This window comes from Cinclus cinclus, chromosome 3, assembly GCF_963662255.1.
Source record: "Cinclus cinclus chromosome 3, bCinCin1.1, whole genome shotgun sequence".
In the NCBI taxonomy this organism is placed as follows: Eukaryota; Metazoa; Chordata; class Aves; order Passeriformes; family Cinclidae; genus Cinclus; species Cinclus cinclus.
Window position 1 is genome coordinate 70,463,905 of NC_085048.1, and position 16,022 is coordinate 70,479,926.

Here is a 16,022-nt window from a genome sequence, read left to right on the forward strand (position 1 = left end):
AAGCCACAAACTACCAAAAAGTGCTTTACTTTTAATATTTCACATATTTCTACTTTATTTGTGTAGTAAATTTGTTACAAATATCTGGCTAAATAGTATCTTTGGTAGATTTCAGTTTTGTGAAAAATTGTGAAAAATTCCACCCACGCCATATTAAAAAAGGTAAGTGTGGGGAGGGAACATTTGAACTGGTAAGATTCAGGCTTATGTATTTTGCCAGGCTGTTGAATAAATCAAAAACCTGCAGCTCTCAAGTTACAATCCTTACCTCTTCCATCTACCTTCTAGTAATTTCCTTTCATCTCTATTCCCCACACAGACTTGCTGCTCCTGCCCACTTCCATCCTGCCTGGGTTCCCCTGGGGACCTTGTTCTGCAGTGCTGTGCTGAGGGAGAGGGGAAGGGAGAAGGAGCAGGGGCTGGGAGAGGCTGGCTGCCCCAGTAGGGGTGCAGAGGATGATGCTTGCCTCATCTTGCTGCTCTCTGCCAGGTACAGCAGTTGCAGTCACCCTGTCAATGGCCTGTCCTCTGTAAGGACTGTGTTAGAGAGATAAGAGCCATGTGCCTTTTGGGAGATGTCAGCTTGGCCATCCCTAGCATATATCTAGTGGTAAACTGAAGCCAGATGGAGTTGTGTTCATCTGAAGTGACTTTCTGGATGAACTAGATGCTAGGCCATGAATTGTAGGTTAAAGCTAAGTGTTTTTGGGGAGTATCCAGTCTTACTATAAAAGTACCCTAAAATTTAAAACCATTTGTTCTCATTGTTCAGATGCTGAAGACCCGCTCTGCTCAAAGCTTGCACTTTTATGCCCTCTGGCTAATTTGGTTTAGGTTCTACCAGGCTGCCTTTTTGCGTTTGCTCTTTGGGAGTTCTTCCTTATGAAATGTCTGTTTCACACAAGTATTTGTCATTCATGATTATACTATTATGTAGTTGTAAATAATCAATAACTGTTCTGTACATAAAGCTTTAAAGTGTACGTAAAATGGTGTTCTCATATGCCATCTACCTCTGGCAACTCGGGAGCTCTGAGGCAGAGGTTGTACCTAGACCACTGCATGTAATACGTGCAGAGGGATAGACACATTTGCCATTAATTTATGTAATCTTGTTTTAAAAGCCATTTGTACTTTTGGCCTCTGCAACATCCTGTAACAGCGAGTCCTGCAGTTTGATTAGATGGAAAAGGAACTTCCTTTTGTTTAAAACCCACTGATGGTGATTTCAGTGTCTCGTAGACTGTATTGTGAAAACTCACTTCCCAGTAGTTTTACTTGTCATATTATTTTAAAAAGTCTGGCATTTGCTTACATGCATTTTTTTTTCAGCTGACATACTTTCCCTCCTAAATTGAAGAATTTTAGGCTTTTCAGTGTTTATCCAATAGGTACTGTTTCATTATTCCAGTTATTCCTGCTGCACCTTTGTGCAGCTTTTCTGGTTCTGCTGATCAAGGTAAGGCAAGCAGAAGCACAGTATTTAAAGTACAAATAAATCCTGATTTTGTGTGCTGGCAGGGTGATGTATTCTGTGTTGCCTTTCCTTGTCTAGTGATTTATGACACTTTAGTTGCTTCCTCTGCTGTGCTGAGATGAAGTTCTTGAAAGAACAGCCTGTATTTATTAAATTTATTTTCTAAAGTGATGATATCCAGTTAAAAGTCATCACTTGATAAGAAAGATGGAATTTTTTTCCCCCCCAGTCACTCTTTCCTGAATTTCACCTCCCATTTTGTTGTTTAGGTAGTTAGTATTTTTTTACAATGTGCCTTTCTTCATCCAGGGCTGAGAGGGACTGCAGCATATTTAGGAATTGCAGGTAAACACCCTCACTCTGCTCCTTCACCCCCTTTTCCCAGGTCATACAGAAATAGTACAGGTCTTCTGGGAATTGTGCTGGTAACACCTCATTTTTAACTAAAAGGAGGTTCATTTGCTGTAGTGAAATTGCAACTAGAATTTACTGTTTTATTGGTCTTTCTTTTGCCTGTTTCATTGTTATGAAATGCCTTGAAAGTAAGATCCATGGTTCAAGTTCTTTATATTTAAAAATGTTTAATGTTTGCATTAAAATTAATGGGTTGAGTAAATTTGTATTAAATCTCCACTACAGCTTGAACAAAATGACATGTAATGACTCTGGAAGGCCTCCTAACACCTGGCACAGGTTCAAGAACAACACAGGAGTTCCTATACTGGAGTCCTGACTTCGTCATTTTCCTTAGTGAAAATAGAAAATGGGAGTTGTCTCACTCATGAGCCAAGGCTATGCCAAAATGATATTGTAAGAGGTAATAAGATAAACATACATTATTTTTACCTGTTTAGTCCTATAGCTTTATAAAGGAGCTTGTAAAAATGGAAAATAATATTCCACTGCAGGACATGAAATGTAAATGAAAATACTATCAGCTAGCTTTATTTTCAGTTATCTCATATAGCAACCTGAATTTTGCAGATTTCTGGTTTTTACTGTCTTTTACTCTTTCTACACTCACATCCTGCTACTTTGAAGGAACACACCCACTGAAAGACAAAGCTAGTAATAAATGATGCTTCCTCACTATTGAGACTGAGAGTTCTGCAATTCAACTTAGAATAGCTCCATATTAAAACCCCAGAGAAAACTTGCCTTTGAAGAGCAAAAATTCCAATGTGCTTCCCCCTTCCTTCCCCCCACCCATCCCTTCCCTTTGGGAACAGCTTTCTGGAGGGAGTGATGGAATTCTTCAGGGGCTCAGTAGGGAACAGAATTTCTCAGTGATGGGAAGATGGAGTCCCTTGGAGAGTTCCTTTCCTTTGAAAAATCTGTTACACTTTGTTTTCATCATCTAGCCTTCATTTTTTAGGAACGGTTATCTTGGGTTGGGAACCCTCAATTAAGGGTTATGTTTACAGAGGAAGTAAATTCTTGTTTTCTGGAGTAACTCTCAGTTGTCTTCATGGTAGCTGTATCATATTGCTTGTATTGATCCTGGAATTAAATATATTGGTCTTTTTACTGGTCTGTGTGTGTGCCAAGTGGGGGGATAAGTTGGTCAATAGGCTTGAGGGCAGACCTGGCATTCAGAGAGGTAAGTAGCTTTTTGCAAGGCCACTCCATGCAAACATTTTACCTGGAGTACAGATAATGTGAGCAGCCTTCTGCATGCAGGTATATGGATATGAGCACAGTGCTGTGCGTGGAGTGGTGGGTTTTTTCTTATCTTTGGTTGCAAATCTCTGTGCTGAGAGTAGCCTTCAATGTCCAAGATGTTTTATGGTGTGGTTCATTAAGGGGCTGGAAGACACCCCAGAAACAATTACAGCTGAGGCCTGCTGAGGTATCTCACTCGTTAGTGCTTGCAACTTGATTTCATGGGGTTACTAGCAGGGCAGTCCAATTAAAACTGAAATACGAAGATAGAAGTGCTGTGGCACTTGCTCCCTTCATTACTGCAGCACGTGGTTGGCAAGTGCATCCGCTGTCCACGAGTGCATCCTTGCCCACTCCTCCCCTTCATTCCTGTTCTTCCCTACAGCCTTTATCTAGCTTTGAAATCAGCTTTCTTCTGCTTGGTTGCCCATCTCCAAACAAGTGTGACTTTGAGAGGATAAAAAAAGGTTTTGGGATCTGTAGTGTGAAGATACAGGGCCATTTACTATACATAGTAGAAATTAGTAAATCAATTGGCTGCCCTCAGATAATTTCTTGAAGTGCAGTCTCCTATTTAGAAACTGCTACCCAGTGTTAGTGTGTGCAATACTAGATACATGCTTTAGGAGCTCTGTTGCTTATTTTCAATATGTATTATGTAGAATTAACTTTTAGAATTTTTAGATATTAGATATTTTTAGATATTTATATAGATTTAGATATTAATATTTAGATTTTTTAGATTATGTAGATTTTTTTTTTTAAATAACAGTGTCTGCCTAAAAGACTATTTCTGTCAATCCTGAAATCTGAAGTGATTGCTTGCTGACTTGAAGGGGAAGTTGACTGTATAGAAATCTGTAATCTAAGACTTTTAGAATTGGCTGCTGTTCTGTTTCTTCCTTAGTTCTCATGAGACTCAGCATTACTTTCCCCCTTTCAATATTGCAGAATTTTGTCAGAGTTGCCATTCCTTCTGTTGTCTACTTTCTTCATCTTCCTTTTATTTCACTGTACATTGTCTATCCATCAGTAACTTCCACTGCTGTTGCTTGAGTTGATGATGAGTTCATACCTTGGGTATGAGTTGTTTGGGGTTATTTGCAGAATGAGGCAAACGCTTTGTCATCCATTATGTTCTTGCTTTTTTTTTTCTTTTTGTTTTTCTTTAATTGGCACAGCATTAAGCTGGGAACAGGCTTTACTTAAGCTCTGAAGAACTTGCATGTAGGTTGCATAAATATGTGCTGTGGAACAGTCCCCTTGGTCTGATGTGACACCTCTGATCTAGGCTACTATTGCTAATCCCTGCAATCTCTCCCCAGTGAGTACTGTAGATCGCAAAGCCATAGCTTTTCTTTGGTTTACCAGGAAAGTTTCTCCTGATTGGGTTTTTAGGGACATGCAGATAAACCTTTCTGAAGAAACACAAAAAATGGAGGTGTGTGTGTGTATCCTGTGTTGAAATCCATTATTTCTAGATGGGGTGTGGAGAAGTGTGCTTCTCTTTCTTACTATATACTGTGCTTTTAAGAAGGTTTAAGAGTATGTAAGTGCTGGCTGCATACTAATACAGCTGATGTTGAGATTTTTGACTTTCTGTGTGAGCATTTGAGAGGAGAGGTCCTGGTTCTGTGTTCTTCTAAATGCCTTGGAAGAGGGGGCAAAGTCTCAGTGACAAATTGTTAAAGAGAAGCTTTCTTCTTCCTGTCAGTGTAGTACACCATGGTTTGCTTTTTTGCTTACATCATCACTTTGTGTGGAGTATGGATTCCCTCACCACCTGAATTTTAGAGTGGGAAATTCGGAGTTTGAGGTGACTCCTAACACCAATGCTTGCTGAGTTACAGACAGGCATAATCAATTTGATTGACAGGAGCCTTGTAACTTAACATTAACAGGCTTTTTAGTTGTTGTTCACAGGAAAGGACTAATCTATGGAGAAGCTGCTTGCCTTTTAGGAAGGGTGAATAATTTGAGATATATATATATATATATATATATATATATCTCAAATATTATTTTTGTTGTTGAAAATAGTGGCAAAGATGAAAAGAGGTAACTTTTTTGGTTGGATTGGTTTTCTTCATAGCAGCTTCCTAATGCCAAGTATAAACAGACTTGGAGCAAACCAGATGGGTCAGTTTTAACCAATTTATAGTTGATAATGCAGCATGTTCTATTTTTTCCAAGGCATGAGAGTGATGTGTTTTTCCATCACGCTGAACTTCTGGGCCAGTGGTTGTGATCGATGGGGAGACTGGGAAAAAGCCTGTTGAAGCAGCACCAAGGAACTCTGCAGGAGGTCCTAACCTAGAGATGATCTTGTTGCTGCCCTGAACATAAGCTCACTGTATAGCCAGCTGAATTGGCATTTCAGAAGACAGTGTGGCTTTTGTATCAGCCAAACAAGCACAGACAGTTTTCTCAGGTGTTTTTTCCTCCCTGGAGTCAGTGTTGGGTACATTCAGATCTTTCTCATGCTCACAAGGCTGCATGCTCCTGGAGCAAATACGTTGCATTCCTGAACCACTCTCCTCCAGGATTTCCACTGAGCCAGTGCAGCCTCCTTGTTGCAGCAGAATGCCTCCTTAACCTGAAATGACATGGCTGGCTGTGCTGGGACATACAGAGAAGGGGTGGGTTTGGGAGTCACTTTTCCGACTTGGCATGCAGGGTCAGCAGTCCTGCTCCTGGTGTTTTGATCAGTCTGTAGTGCTGCATGGCCTCAGCTGTTCCTCAAGGCTTTGCCCAAGAGCTAGTGGGAACTGAGACAGCTGGAATACCAGTAGATTTGTTTAATGCCTGCGTGCACATGAACTGGATATACTGGGTGATCTGGTTAAAACAACAAAACCCCTAACTGTTGTTTATGCCAGCTGGGAAAGAGGCCATATTACAGGACTGTGGTGGGATTGTAAAGAAAAGCTTGGTTGGAGACAGTTTCTGTGAAAGCCCAGAAAAAGTAGCATGGGCAGAGTCAGCATTTCTTGCATTTAAATTGTAGGTAGTTTGAAAACATATTACAGGCTGCTCATTGCTGTTTGGCTTTAAACCTTAGTCAGACTTCTATGCAGTGCTAATATAAATTAAACCTGTCCATAAATAAATCTCTACTAGCATTTCAGTGCATAGTTACTTTTTTTCTCTAATACATAAATATTTTCAAAGAATTGTTTGGACTCTGGTAATTGGAGTGAATGCTGTAGTATGTGGTGTGAAGTTTGGAATTCTGTGGGCATGCTGTATCACGTAGGTCCCCTTGAAAATAGTTCTAAAACCTGTTTTTAAATCATTCTCCTTGGCATACTGTTTATGACAGTAAATCTTTCTGTGGTTAAAATCTAGAGGTGGCACCTGAGGCCTAGTTATGGACATTTTACTACATCTACATGAACATTTATTGAACTTGCAGTGTTCAAGTAATTCCAAGTATCTGGCTAACCATAGTAGTAAACACTGGATCCTGTTCCCATGCAGTTGGGTAGCCTTCAAATTTATATATAAAGATACCTTTCCTGCAAGCTGAATTTGGGTTATGTGGTTATTTTGTTCCCTAAAACAGAAACAAAATTGCAGTTTTAAGAAATGAATCCCTCCTAGTAGTTAGCAAAATGATTGTGTATGGTTTGTCTTCCGTAGGCTAGAAAATCTAGGCTTCTCACTATGTATAGTTTCGAGGAGAGAATGGCAGAGATGATCAGTGACATTCTTTAAATGGGCAATTCTCAGCCATTAACTTTCACAGATAATACAGTAAGGTTTGGTTCAAAAAGAAAACCAAAACCCAGCCACCTCTTGTAATCTTTAGTGTTTCTTCCTTCCCAGCCTCTCCTGGTACTAAGTCCCCAGCCTTGATGTTTGGGCTAATGTGCATGCTTTATTTTTAAGGTAGTGTGTCACAGCATCATTTAGGTTGAAAAAGACCCCTTAACGTTGAGTCCAGTTGTTATTGAAAGTTTACCCAGTAGATCTCTCACAACTGAAAAAATTCACTGATAATACATAATCTAAAAATAGGTAGCCATGCTTTTCAGTGTGTTGTGGATCAGTGTGCCTGCTGATGTCATGTGGTTGGCTCTGGAAATCTGGTGTACACAAAGTGCTGTCAGAATATATTTTAAGTGATGTAGCTGAATGAGACTTCATAAAATTTCGGTTCACTGTTGTAAATTGCTTTAGTGTTATGTTATTTTTAGCTCTTAAAGATGTTGCTGCTCGGTGCCCTTTTGGAATGGGCAGTGATGAAACTTGGAAATTGAATAGTCTCATGTGAGAGCAGAAAGCTCTGCCCCATCTTGGGGAAAGAAGTTTCAAAGTACTTATTTTTTTAATGGTTTTATTAATTTCAAAGCAATTACGGTGTTAAATTAAAATCAGACTCTAAAAATTTGTGTTGCACTGACTTCTCTGTCAAATTTTTACACAGCGCCAAAACAGTGAGTCATGAGTCTGCTTCCCTTGAAGGGAATGGGGAGATAGCCATGGAGGCCTGCCAATTGTAAAAACATATTTAACTTTATTCAACAGTTGTTTGAATCTGAAATGTATTGGTCAACTTATTTAATTATGCTCTAGACAGATTTAATCTGACACAAATCAAAGTATGCTTTAGACCCTTCTTAGCTGCAGAGTCATATGTTGTGTTTGCTCCTCAGCTTGTAAGAGAGAACTTTCTTCCTCTGGTGACAGTGCTTTTCATCTACTTTCTTTGGGAAGCCTCAATTAAATATACTTGGGGGATTTGTTTGTGTGTTCTGTGTTGTTGAGCTTTTTTTTTTAAGTTTGTAGTAGACTTTGATATTAAAACTATTAGAATGTGTTATGTTGAATGTTAGGGGAGGGAGCTATTACTGCTTTGAAGTATTAACATATCTTGGATGTGCTTATATAAATGCTCTTTTTTTCTTTATTTCCTTTTTTTTAGTGAATTCAGGTGTTTTAGACTTAAGACATTGTCTGTATTCAGCGATATGTTAGACAAACTTTACTTTTTAACTTTTATTATTCTAGCTAAGCCACTGCACAGCTGTGTACATTTTTAGATTGAACTCCATTTTTTTTTGTGATAAGCAGTTAGATTAAGTTAATGGAAACTAGGGCTTCATAAGATTGAAGGACTGCAGGTGTATTTGCAGTGCCTTCGCTGACTCAATTTTAAAGCAGCACTTTTTGGTTAAACTGGCACAGTTTTGAGAATAGGCGTGTCCCACCTAACCTGGATAGCAGCCTGGAAAATGCCACTGTGTTGTGTTGGAAAAGATACAATCTTTCTTTTTCCTTGCCATTTGTTAGCTTGCTCAACCCTCTCTTTGCCTTTGGAGGTTGGAGAGTTGCAGCTTTACAATGAGGTATAGGAGAGCAGAAAAACTCATTAATTTTTAAGCACTTTTATCTCAGTTTAGTAGTGGTGAGAGCTGCAGAACTTCAGCTGGGAAGTGTGGTTTAGATCTTCCTGTTATATCTGTCTTTAGCACTGGTTTCAGTTGCTCATGGGTTCACCTTTGGAGATGCGTTTCTGCAATTGCCCTGCTCACCTCAGGGCTCAGTCAAAACCTCCATGCAAGGAACATGCCTCCTGCTGTCCCAGTGTTGAGAATCAATACCATTTCCCCCTGGTTAATGTCTCTTGCTTGATAGTTTCATAAGAGCTTCTCTATCCTATTTTTTATTTGTTCAATGTATCATCAAGGTGTAAGTGCATCCTGCATGCACAGTCATTTCCTGAATATTAGACTTAAGCAACTGCAGTTCTGTGTTTTTTCCTGTGCCATGTGTAAGAACTGATGAAATCATCTGGGCTCGTATTCATGTTTCTTCTGCAAGAAATGAAGATCATTTCTTGGAGCCTATGGACATGCATGGATTAAAGGAATGATACTTGAAAATGAACTTTTTGTGGTCCTGCTGTTAAGCAAAATTAGAATTGAATGGTAGAGTACCAAGCTAGATGTTGCTACAGTGAAAAGTACCTGCGCTGGTTTTTGCTTGGTGGCACCATGGTTGCATTCAAGCTGCTTGGATCCAAACTTCATGTGGCTCTTCTGGCCCTAGAGAGCTCAGCTGAATGTGGCCACTGAACAGCATGAAAACTGTTGCCTTCTGGCTTGTGTCAGTTTATTGGGATGTGAGCAGGTAAATGTAATGTAAAAATGAAGACAGGAATAAAGCCATGACTTGTGGAGGAATTAACTGCTGGGTTGGCAAAGCTTTTTTTGAAATTTGGTCTGAGAAATCAAGCATCTGATTGGCAAATAAGAAATAAGCAATGTATAAAGGTATTAACATATTGTGCCAAACTTTTGATGGGATGGGATGGGATGGGATGGGATGGGATGGGATGGGATGGGATGGGATGGGATGGGATGGGATGGGATGGGATGGGATGGGATGGGATGGGATGGTGCTTGATTTTGTATGCTTATGAAATGTGGTTCTATCTAAAGCAAGTTGAAGTCTTGTATTGGCCATTGCATTGAAAAGCCTGGGAAGGAGGGGGGTAGGTCGGGTTACTGAACTCCCTAGAAGGTCATGGAAGATGTAATCCATGTACATAGTTGTGTGCTGGTTCTATTAATAGTGTAAGCAGCTATGTCAGCTCTCAGTTTTTCCTCTCTCCCTTCCTGTCCAAGTTCATTTTTCATCTCTGTTCTTAGTTCAGTTTGCCTTCACTTTGCCAAGCTTTCCAACTTCGCTGTTAAAACTTTGCAGGATACCAGAGAGGATGACCTGTGTTTGTCATTCTCGCCTTCAGTTGCTTGGGTTTTTTTCCTGAAAAAGAAGCTTACTCTGCTTTCTCAAGAAGATGGCACAAATAGCAAGTGTATGCTATAGTCAGGGTTCATTAGTTCAGGTGGTGGAGAATTGCTGATTTCTGTTTTGGTATTTGGGGCTTTCTTTCCTTCCCTCTGCAGCTGGGTGTTTACCATATCTGCAGAGAAAAATGCAAAGGAAAAGAATGGTTCCTAACTCCTTTGCTAATGGACAAATTGAATGGGTGTAGTGGTAATTTAATATCAGAAGATAGGGCTTAAAGATCTGTGATTCAAAGCTGCTGCAACATGTCAATTTTTCTTTATTTTAGTTTCTAACTTAGAAATTCCTTTCTTCTCTTGAGGATGTGTAATGCCTTGATTAATTTTTAAGCTGCGAAGTAGCAGTTTACTTTCCCCTTGCATGTTTTCTAGTTGACCATGACTGCAAGGCATGAATTTTTAATAGGAAATCTTTGCAAGGCCTGATATTTCTCTCCAGCTTTTCTAGTTTCACAGTGTTGACGTGTGTGAAAATTTGATTCTCTAGCCTTGCTTACCAAACCATGGAGGATAACAGCAGGAAATTTTACTCAGATGGAATTTAATATAAAAATACCTATATTAGCTGTGTCTCAGATTTATTTTACTCTTTTTTAGATTGCTTTGTTTTGGGTAGGGCTGACAGGAGTTTCTCCCTGTTGCAAGTTTCTGTCTGTGTTTGTGAAGGATTTGCAGAAGACTTAGGAAACCAAGCCAAGCTGTACCATGCTAGCATGTGGAAGTCAGTAATCTTGATCCTGCTCACAGAAGGTGATACTAAACCAGCCTTTTGTTCCTTTGATTTGACTGTTACTTCGTTCAACTTGTGAAAAATCATAGGTTGATGTGTGCTTAAAGTGAAATGTATTTCCTCAGAACTCTTGTTTGTCAGGTATTAATAAATTCTTGAAATAGAAATACATCACAGACCAAACAGGGCTGGGTAATTTTAAAATTTTATTTTATTTTTCTTTGGTTCTTCTTTGCAGTGGTGTGTGAGGTTTTTTTTCTTTCTTTGAATAATCTGTCAGATGTCCAGTGCCAAGGATTTCCAGTGAAGTCTTTGTGAGTACATCTGATAAATTTTGGTAGGAAGTCGTTGGTCTTGCATTTAGACATCTTGTTTTGGTCACTGAGATTTGCAGTTCCTTCAGCAAACAGCAAAAGTGACATCTCCTTGACTGATGCAGCTTTGATCTGAGCTTAACAATAACGTTTAAATATTAAAATATTTAATATATTTATTTAATAAATTAATAGAACACACATTCTCTCCATTATATGTTTGTGGTTTTGGGGGCTTTCCCTCCTTATGGAATTTTGTGTTCTCATGTTACTGGTATTCTCCTCTCTTTCCTAAGGGTTGGCTTTAATGTTTCCTTTTTTAAAGGAATGATACCTAAGCTTGCAGGCATCCAGCAGTGAGGGGAACAGAGAGGATAGAAGAAAAACCTTCAGTTTGTTTACCTGCAAATCTTCCTTCTTTCTAGATGGGAAGGGCTGTCATACTTCTGTGTGAAAGGAGACTGAGACTAGTCCCAGATGAAATCATGTTTTTAGCTGCACTGTTGTGCTATGCCTCCCAGGGCTGTCTTAGCTGATGTGTCTTTACATTGTGTAAAAACCTGTATGGACTATGGTTTATTCCCACGGATGTCACCTTTGTGCATTTTATTGTTAATTAGAGTAATTCCTGACACACTAGGGATATCCCTATTCTTAGCAAAAAATCTGTGGTTTCAGTTAGTTCTTCTGTTAACAAATTAATGTTGCTTATTCAAGCTGATGGCCTTACTTTTCTGGACTTAAAACATTTGCAAACAGAAATCTATATGTGAATGAGTGATCAGCAGGAGCTCTAGCATGTGAATACTTCAGGTTTGATAGACACAAACTGGGCAGATATCAGTGTGTGGGGGGGGGGGGTGCACTTTCGTGCTTACTTGATTACTCATGAATTCCAGGGGGTATCTTAGGACAGCACCATGTGCTAGACACGAGTGCTCAGCCTGAAACAGATGTTCTTGGGTTAAAGGAGGTTAATATTAAAAGTGTTGCCACAGGAATCCTGTGAGTGAACAAATCCAGTGTGGACTTGAAGTACATTTCTTGCAGAAAGTAAGATTATTGAATGCTTAAAAATTGTAATGCTGAAGAAGGATGAAAGAGGAGGCTCCTTTTCTGTTAAGAAAATGCAAGTAATACCTGGAGTTGAATTAACTGATTACTTTTATGTAACTGATGAGATGGGTGGCTCTTTGTTTTGGAAAGCTAGCAACTTTATTGTTCATAGCCCAAAGTGTTAGGGAATCTTGAACTTTCAGGTCTCAAATGCCTGGCTGTACTGACCACCCCTAACAGTGTTTAGAAAAAATAAAAGCCAGGGACACAGATTTTTCTCTGTTCTTGATATATATGTCTTTGCTTGCCTATTTATACTGTAAAATGCTAAACAACAGCAAAGGCTTTGTTATTTATGTGGATCACTTCTTTGTCCTTTCCATGCGGGTAGTTTTACACTACATGACAGTTTGGCATGAACTCACTTCATACTGTTGCACAAAGCAATGTATTTCCCATGTTCTATAAATTGTTACATTTTGTACCCTTCCTGATCATAGGTTAATTTGGGATAGAGCAAAAGCAATGTTTTTTATGCTACAGCAGCTGAGTTGCGAATTGGTTTACTTTCCAGTTTGCTGCTAAGGGCTGAGTCATTCTTAGTGTTATAACAAATACATGTTAGATAAGTTATCGCAGCAAACTGTTTCTTGTCACTTGGAGTTGATGATAGGAGAAATTTCAGACTATGAAGTCAAAAACAAGAGGTCTTTTTAAACACTGAAAGAATTTTAGACTCAGATGATTATATGAAATTAATATGACTGCTTTTTATGTGAAGTTGGTGGCAACTACTGTTTACCCAGACATTCCAAAAAGTGTTGCTGGTCTTCTTTTTTCTTCAACAGTGTGGTGTGAAATATAGTTTTGTTGCCTTGGAGTCTAACTCCTCATGATTAAACTGAGAATTAACATTGCTCTAGCTGCTTGATCTCAAAGTTCTTCATATTCTGATAGAGTTTTAGTAGCTGTTTTCACACTGATAATGAGCAACAGTTAGTGTCAGGGTTTAATTTGCATATGTCTCAGCAAAGTCCCTTAAATTGAAACTTTCCTGTTACTAGGAATACTCTTACAGAGTTGGACCTGGATCTGCTTTCAGCACTGTTCATGCTCCATGAGAACTTGGTACAATTTATGTGATACATAGGACTTTTTTGTCAAGAGTGTTGGCTCTCAGTGGAAACCAAATAGCTTCCTCTTCCAGTCCAGCTTTGCTTTTGTTTTCTTCCTCTTTTTTTCCTCCCTAAAAAAGGAAATTACCGAACCCTATTACATTATTTGGTATCTTTAACTCTCTGTTTTGATTTCTGTGGGTTTATCTTCCTGCAGCAAAACTGATAAGTCATGACTTTGCCAAATATTAGATCACATTCTTGATATGTGTAGCATTTTCCTAACATGATTCCTGTGATGATAAAGGCATTGTGATTGCAGTAAAGAGGTTGGGAAGCTGAAGTGCCTAATCAAAATTGGAAGTATATTTGGATTTTGTATTTTTGAGTACCTTTCGTGCAGTGTAGTCACTTTGAAATGATGTGAATGAAGTTCGGCTTTATTTCTAGGATTCTTTAAAGTCACAGGCTTACAATTTGTCGAATACTGTGTTCTGATTTCTGCCCAGACATAGCTACTAAAAATTGCTGTTTCCATTAGTAAAGTATATTTGGAAGTAAAGATTTTTAAAAGGTTATAACTATAACAAAATCCATTCTGCTTACTCGTGATATGCAAGTATTTTACTGTTTGAACTTGCAAGTACTTTAAACTGTTTCTCAGTTTGCACAAAGCACAGTTTACCCAGCTACCTCCACTGAATGTATTCCTCAATGCTTGCAAGTAGTACAAACTCTATAAAGGTTTATTTATACCATATAAAAGGGGGAGGGGAGGTGGGGGAGGAAATTAAAATTACCAGTATAAAGCAAAAAAATTGCTTTATTGGGAAAGTATTTTTTGTGTATTACATGAAGGGTGAAAGGGTTTGCAATGCAGAGGTCTGACTTAGAACTCTAACTTAACCAGGCTAAATCTAGACAGGAATGTTTGTTTATAGAAGTTTTTACATTTTTTTCATACAGCAGCCAGGCATTGAGATTAGCAGTATGTTGTTTTGTTGACAGAAACTCACCTTTTTGTTTGGTTTTTGGTTATTTGTTTGTTTTTTTTTAATTGATGCTGCAATTTCTTGCAGGTAGGATATTGTCACTGCAGACATCTGAGTACTGTGGTGGCAGTGGGTGACTTGACCTGGAAAACTTTGTTCTGATTTCTTTCAGAAAACTGAAATAATTGTTTTTTCTAGCAAAGGCATAAAGATTCAGGGATGTGCTGTGCAACGCACCAGCCGTGTGCTCTGATAGCTAGTCAAGCCATCTGGGAGCAAGGGCCAGTTTGTTTCACACGCACGTCCGCATGTCTGAAGACTCAGAAATCGCCTTCCAGGGGTCTTTCAAGTCAGCTGAGCAAAGTGCAGCATGGGAAGTTTAATACACTGCTGTACTGGGAGTCGTTTGATGTCAGAAGGTTATTGCAGATTACTGCTTGGTGTCTGTTTTCCATTTCTCACTTCTTGACTAAAAAGGATGTTTTTGTTGTACATGTAGGTTTGTTTCAACAAAGGTTCAAAGACCTCCTATGTACAGGACAAAACACAAGCCCAAGAATGCCCTTGCAGTGATCAAGTAACATGGGCTACTGGTTTTGTCTAAAAGTCTCCTAAAAATAAAAGTTTGACAACATTTTTTTGAGAAGGAATTCCTTGCATTTGAAACACAGGGGGGGGGAAAAGAAGATAAAAAGATAGTTGTCTGAACTTGAGTCTGGAAGATTTCTTATCACAAGGAAAAGTTATTAAATTGCACACAAAACATTCTTCCTCTCTTCTGTGTCATTCGGGGGAGGGAAGTCTGAGTGATTAGTCACAACATGAGAATAGCCCTACCTTTCATGCCTTAATTAAGTGTTCCTCTCAGTGTCTTTCATGTCTTTGTTGTCATCACCTGTTGGTGTTCTAAAGAGTTTTTAACTAGAAGGTAAACACAGTTAAAAAATTTATTTGCACATATTTTCTGGTTTAATTTTTCTATTGCTTATGTATTAATTGCTTAAGAATTAATATAGATAAAATGTAGAGTTTTCCCCCACACAGTGATAAAAGTAATTCTTGTATTTAATTCTTTGACTCCAGGCTATGGTGGCTTGTTATCCAGGCAACGGCACAGGATATGTGCGCCACGTTGATAATCCAAATGGAGATGGAAGATGTGTTACATGTATATATTATCTTAATAAGGACTGGGATGCCAAGGTATGCAATAATTTCTTTCTAAAATGTTTTTTATATATATATATACATATATATATATATATGTACACACTTGTTACTGCACCTTCGCTTGAGGTTTTTGTTCATGTCCTTATTTCTGTGCCTTAGTTGTGTTTTTACATTATGTTAACTGTGGGTATCCTTTGCCTCCCTAGTTCTGTTGTCAGTGAGAGCAGATAGAATTGAAGCATTTTTTATTTTCAAGGCTTTGAATTATATCAGCAGGACCTTCTTGACAGTAAGATTGAAGGAAATTGGTAAATGTCTCCCTATACACAGAGAGAAGTTAAAGGCAATTTCATATGTTCTTAATTTAATTTTTCCATATATTCCTGTTGAGTCTTGAGTTTACTGTTTGTGTAACTAGGTTGGTTATTTGGATATGCTTATAAAAATAAAGATACTGTAGCTTGATAGCATTTTCAGATAAGCCAAGTTGCTACATCAGTATAGTTCAAAGCAGCACAAGTCTTGTTTCACTGTAGATGCAGGGTGTAGAACAGATTTATACCACAGTTGGAGTGGTCTAAGAGTTTACTACTAGTGGCTATGATAAAATGATTTTTTAGTAAGGATTTTCCTAGTGATTCAATGGGACTTGGTAGATTGGAAGAACAGATGTAGCTAAATGGCAGTATTG

At 38.6% G+C, this 16,022-nt stretch overlaps 1 protein-coding gene across 1 annotated transcript in view; it reads left to right on the forward strand.

Annotated features, from left to right (window-relative positions):
* The window catches only part of EGLN1 (egl-9 family hypoxia inducible factor 1), a 35,469-nt gene that overhangs the window by 10,980 nt on the left and 8,467 nt on the right, over nucleotides 1-16,022 (forward strand). Inside the window, exon 2 of the mRNA XM_062490170.1 lies at nucleotides 15,245-15,364. Coding sequence (XP_062346154.1) covers nucleotides 15,245-15,364 — 120 coding nt within the window. The remainder of the gene's footprint in view (nucleotides 1-15,244; nucleotides 15,365-16,022) is intronic.